Source organism: Nelusetta ayraudi, unplaced genomic scaffold, assembly GCF_046127955.1.
Source record: "Nelusetta ayraudi isolate G7.1 ecotype Tasmania unplaced genomic scaffold, CSIRO-AGI_Nayr_v1 ptg000136l, whole genome shotgun sequence".
Lineage (NCBI taxonomy): Eukaryota > Metazoa > Chordata > Actinopteri > Tetraodontiformes > Monacanthidae > Nelusetta > Nelusetta ayraudi.
Window position 1 is genome coordinate 7,218,982 of NW_027466186.1, and position 5,206 is coordinate 7,224,187.

The 5,206-nt window shown below is 48.6% G+C and overlaps 1 protein-coding gene across 8 annotated transcripts in view; it reads right to left on the bottom strand.

Moving 5' to 3' along the window:
• ptprub (protein tyrosine phosphatase receptor type Ub) overlaps positions 1-1,257 on the bottom strand; it is a 157,254-nt gene extending 155,997 nt beyond the window's left edge. For all 8 annotated transcript variants that reach the window (XM_076012560.1, XM_076012559.1, XM_076012558.1 and 5 more), the window contains exon 1: positions 957-1,257. In XM_076012560.1, coding sequence (XP_075868675.1) covers positions 957-1,026 — 70 coding nt within the window. In that variant the 5' untranslated portion in view covers positions 1,027-1,257. The remainder of the gene's footprint in view (positions 1-956) is intronic.
• Positions 1,258-5,206: the final 3,949 nt, after the last annotated feature.

Here is a 5,206-nt window from a genome sequence, read left to right on the forward strand (position 1 = left end):
CTAATAGGCTGCCCTCCTTTATCCTGCTGTTGGAGCCTCTCTGCTGGGAACCACAGCACACTTTTGCAGGTGCAGCTACACAGCTACAAATAAATAAATAAATAAATATATATATATATATATTTTTAAATGCCTGGGAGCGCTTATCAATCTAGACGACTTTAACTTTACATCAAAATTGCACCGTGCTGTGCTGAGACGCTGAGACGTGTGGCGAGTCATCGTGTGCAGTGCATCCTCGCGCCACCTCAGGGAGCAGATCCCAGCTTCTGTGTGTGTGTGTGTGTGTGTGTGTGTGTGTGTGTGTGTGTGTGTGTGTGTGTGCGTGTGTGTGTGCGTGCGTGCGTGTGTGTGTCGAATTTTCACCCTCGCAGATTCGAGGGGCAAATATGAGAAGGAAGAAAATGACAAACGCTGTTTAACATCAAGGGACCGCGATGCCACCTTCCTTCTTTCCTTCCTTCCTTCCTCTCTCTCTTTCTCTCTCTCTCTCTCTCTCTCTCTCTCTCTCTCTCTCTCTCTCTCTCTCTCTCTCTCTCTCTCTCTTTCACGCGCCGCTACCTGGCACCTCCAATCTTCCCACGACTGTGTTGTGTTTTTTTAAGGGAGAGATCACACAGATAGACGCCCTGTAGCTCCAGCAACGTTTCCACAAGCACTCTGACAACTTAACACAAAGTTACCATCCTATCCTACTGCATCCTATTATAAAAAATAAATAAATAAATAAATAAATAAATAAATAAAATCCGGGACGAGGAAGGGGATCTGGCACGATTTCGGGTCGGGAAGGAGGAAGCGAAGGAAGGAAGGTGGAGGAGCAAAGTTATCAAAAGCACCAGACTACTCGGCTCGCCCTGATTTTTTGCCCCGACCGATCGGACTTTCACCCGCACCGGCGGAGGAAAGTTCCCAACTTGCTCCGGGGGGAAGGTGCGGCTCGGTGGGAGGCTTACCTGTCGGCCCCTCGATGCCATCGGCGTAGATCTGAACTGTCAGAATGAGGAGTAAGGCGCAGGTGTTCATGGTGCCGCTCTCTTAGTCCACTTGAACCGCGCGGCACAAAGCATTGCACTCCGATAAAAGGTCCGGGCGCGCGACTCACACAGCACCGACCACGAATCCAAGTCCGCGCGCGCGCGCGCGCACGCACGAGCTCTCACGGCAGTGGACTTTTTTTGGGGGGGAAAGACAGTGAGAGGAGCGAGGGAGAGACACACACACAGGGCACCGCTACTTGTGCAAACTGACGTCAGGGTAAACAGTTGAGGCAGGAGGTTTCTTTCTCAAGCCCACTTTTTTTTCCCTCCCCTCCGCCCCCTCCTTTACCCAGCTTCCACCGCTGCTGCTGCCACTCGCGCACTCACTCAGCAATATGAGTCGGGCGCCTCCAAGCGGCCGTGGACCGCAACGGCGTCGCGGTAGTCAAGCGTCAGCCAGACAGACCGAGAGTAGTTTTTGAAAGTTGAGAATAAAACGTTTAAAAAGAATAACACAGCGTGTGTGTTGTGGAATGCTGTGCCTTAAAATGACATGTTTGCGATTTGTTGACTCGTGAGTTGCCAGTGGCACGCCTGACATTGACATTGGCATGAGGGGAGGGGTTTGTGTGACCCAGGTGGAGGTCGATTTCCCATTGGTTGCCTGTCCAGCACCTTCTTACTAGAGCACAAGCAGTGGTGCACCGTCAGGGCCAGCTAGGTCTTCTCTGCTGATTTTCCCGTAAATCTTCCCGTAGATATGATAATAAATTTTCTCCATAGTCTGTTTTTTTCACACACATATCATACAATATCCACTTGGTCACGTTGCTTCCATTATTGTATGTTACAGTTGAGTTTTTATCCAATCATATTTCAGCTAGCTTGTGTTGTCGGGGTCTATGAAATCTGCCTTAGGTCAGCGGAACTGACATAGCAGGCTCTTTTCTGCTGCAAGTGAACGGACGTTAGTCAGTTGCGATAGCCAATCAGATTCGAGTCTGCGATGTCAAGACCAGCTAGCTAGCTTTGCGCTGAACTTAACACGTATGCGTTCTGTGATTGAATTGAGCTCCAAGAAAAAGACTGAACTCAACTCAGAGATCCGGTTGCCACTAATGCGAAACCACAATGTTCTTATTATTTTTAACGTTATTAAAACTTTGTTGAGGAATGTATTAAAATCAAATGTTATGTGTATGTTCTGACAGCATCAGTGGCCTTAGTGACTTTGTCTTAATTAAGATGCAAATGCTCCGGAAACTAAGTTTTGCTCGACTAGGTCACCTTTATGAAGGTGATGGAATGTGTGATTCTCTATGGATTCTCGAGCCATAGTGTCATATTGAGGTTAATATGAGGTGTATTAATTTAGGGTGGACTAAATATGACATCACCGATGGCCTAGGCGTGAAATGTACAGCCTGCCACTGAACACAAGTGTATGTTTCATAGGACCTCTGACAACATCTGGGCTTTATTTGGCACCTCTGACATCAAGAGCATATGCTAAATGCTCATGATGTCAGAGATGTTGGTGAGAGAAGGGGGAGCCGGGCAGGCAACCAAAGATATTTAGTCCAGCAGCAGTTGGGAGTGAGCAAATCAAATCATTTCCAAATCATTTCAAATTTAGCATACAACATCTTGATGATGTTGCTTTAATTATGTGAGATTTTAGTTTAGGTTTGGATTCGTGCTGAGGTGATAGATTTTTTTTATTGCCACTTTCTGGAGTTCAGTTAAACAAACTGAACAGAGAGAAACCGGTTCAAAAAAAAAAGTGCAGCGGAAAGGAGTGGGAGAGGAAAGCAGGTTGTTATTCATGGACGGAAGGTGTCCAAGATGTGTGATTAAGGGATTTCCTTTTGGCAGGAAGCGATGAAGGAGTCCTGTGTGCGCCACAGGACAGTTAGTTCTGGTTGGGAGAAGGGTTGGGGCGGGGGGGTCGAAGGTTGGCCGCTGCACACCTGAGAGTGTTGAGGAAGGGTGTGCTGGTGGATTTGGTGAGGTTTTTAGCCTCTGGGTCTTCCAGTGAAAAAATGTTGCTCAATACAGTGTCACTCAAAACAAGTATGTGTCAGGACAAGCAAGGCAGCAGGTAGCGCAGGAAATTCCACCTCAGTATGACAACAACACCAAGACGAAGGCATGTGCAACAACAGTAGTTTCACTCAAACTGGCTCAAATTAAAGCTCAAATCACTCCAAACACACACGACTTTTGATGGAAAAGAAATGTTGTTTTTTTAGATTCTAGCTCCTGCACGTTGAACCAGTGAGACGGGAGGACGGGAGACAAGCGAGTCTGTCTCCACAGCCTTTCATTACTGGTGCGAGAGAGTGTGTCTTCTTAAATTGCCCCGTGCTGACTGACTTTGTCTTTTGGTTTCTGTCATCTTCGCCACTGACAGCGAAAGAAATTTGCACACAAACAACTTCATTGGGGGTGGGGGGGCAAAGAGAAAGCAGCTGCGGCTCTGACAGGTCTACCGTTTGCCCAAGTTTAATTGAGCGCCTAAGAGGTTTCGCATTTGATTGAGTTGCGCGCTGCACTAGTCGTACACTGCGAGGCGTCCTCCCCATACATCACGGCTCTGCACGGCTCTGCTCCTCAAATTAAACATCTCGCGCAAATGCTGCTGATGCTGCAGCTGCTGCCCTGCATGAACCCAAACCCAAAGTGATAAAACACGGGCAGGGGCTGACACATTGAGCTCACAGGGAGCTCCAAGGATCCCAATTGGATCCGGATGCCATTACGTTCATTATTCATCTTTCATTTTGTTGTCGTTTAAGCTCTGGATTAAATTAAAGGGGGGTGGAGGTGCGGGGGGCATGCAGATAAGGCGCCCGACACGATTGCACAGCCTCGGCCCACTAATGTTGTTAGCTCCCTGCAAGACAGACGATGCGACGGTCTGCTCGGCAAATCACTTTATTTAACTAAAGCAGCGGCGGCGGCGGCGGCGGCGGCAGAGCGTGCACGTCAAACCCAGCACCTGCGATTACACCTGCTTGATGCATGGCAGCCGTTTCGGCACACCTGTGTTTAAGGCACAGAGTGGCAATTTGCTGAGACTGGAGAGCAGTTTGGCCTTTTGCTCTCCAATTGCTGGATAGTTTAATTAGCAGTAAAGCAGTGAGGATGTGGCAAAATACTATTGAAATCCCAACGCAGGGGCCGCACCAGAGTGGGGTGGGGTGAGGGGGTTGAGGGGGGGGGGGCACTGCACTGACAGCTGCGTCCTGATGGAAGTGATTTTTTTTTTTTTTTGGACTACATCTGCACAGGCCACATTGTGCATAATTTATAGCGGCATTCCAGCTCTGAGGAAGGCTGTCAAACGACTATCACACGATCCCGCGGTGCAAAATGGCACTTCAGAGGTAAATGGACGGCGAAAGATCACACAAATCCACCCCACTTCGCCCCACCCACCGCACTCTTGAGGAGAAACTTTGAAGAATTGCACGCGGCCGGTCACACATCAAACGGCGACGACAGCACTAAAGTCCACTCAGTCAGCTGTCACACGTGGAGCGAGCGCTTTGACGTGAAGCTTTGTTCTGCTGGCGGCGAGTCCGACACGGTGGTAAAGTACACGCAGCAGGGAGCGCTTCCACCCCACGCAGGCTCTGTCACCTGAATGATTCCGTGGGAGTGTTATTAGTGTGTCGTGATTTATATTTCCTTGAATTAATTGTACAACTTAACACTTGAGCCACTTAGTTGATGGAGAGACAAAACAGCAACCTGGACATTCTCCCTTGTCCAGGTTGACCCTCTTGATTTGAGAGGCTCTCTCTGAATGTCTCCATGCCCTCGCCCGTTACTCATGCTCACGCTGAGGATTACACTGTAGTGGTAGAACAAAGGCAGCTCTGCCTCCCCGCTCCGTGCTGCGGTACGGAAAGATGAGCCTATTTCTGGCTAACCAAAAAGGAATTCCGGCCCTTTCTGTTGTTTCTTGGCTTCCAAGCCCACCAGGTTGAGACCGGGCGCATTCTCTGTTGCGGCTATAGAGAAGCAAGCTGACGGCAGCCGGATCCAAACAAAACATTTGGTCCTGTGCGGCCGTGTTCTCTATATCACTGGGATTCCCTTTACTGACTCAATAAAGGACAAACAATTTGCAGCAGCCCTCTGGACTTTGATGGTAATGTCCTGGATATATACAGAGAGAAATAGATCATAAAAATCTTCTTTTAATTTGTTTCTTTTTA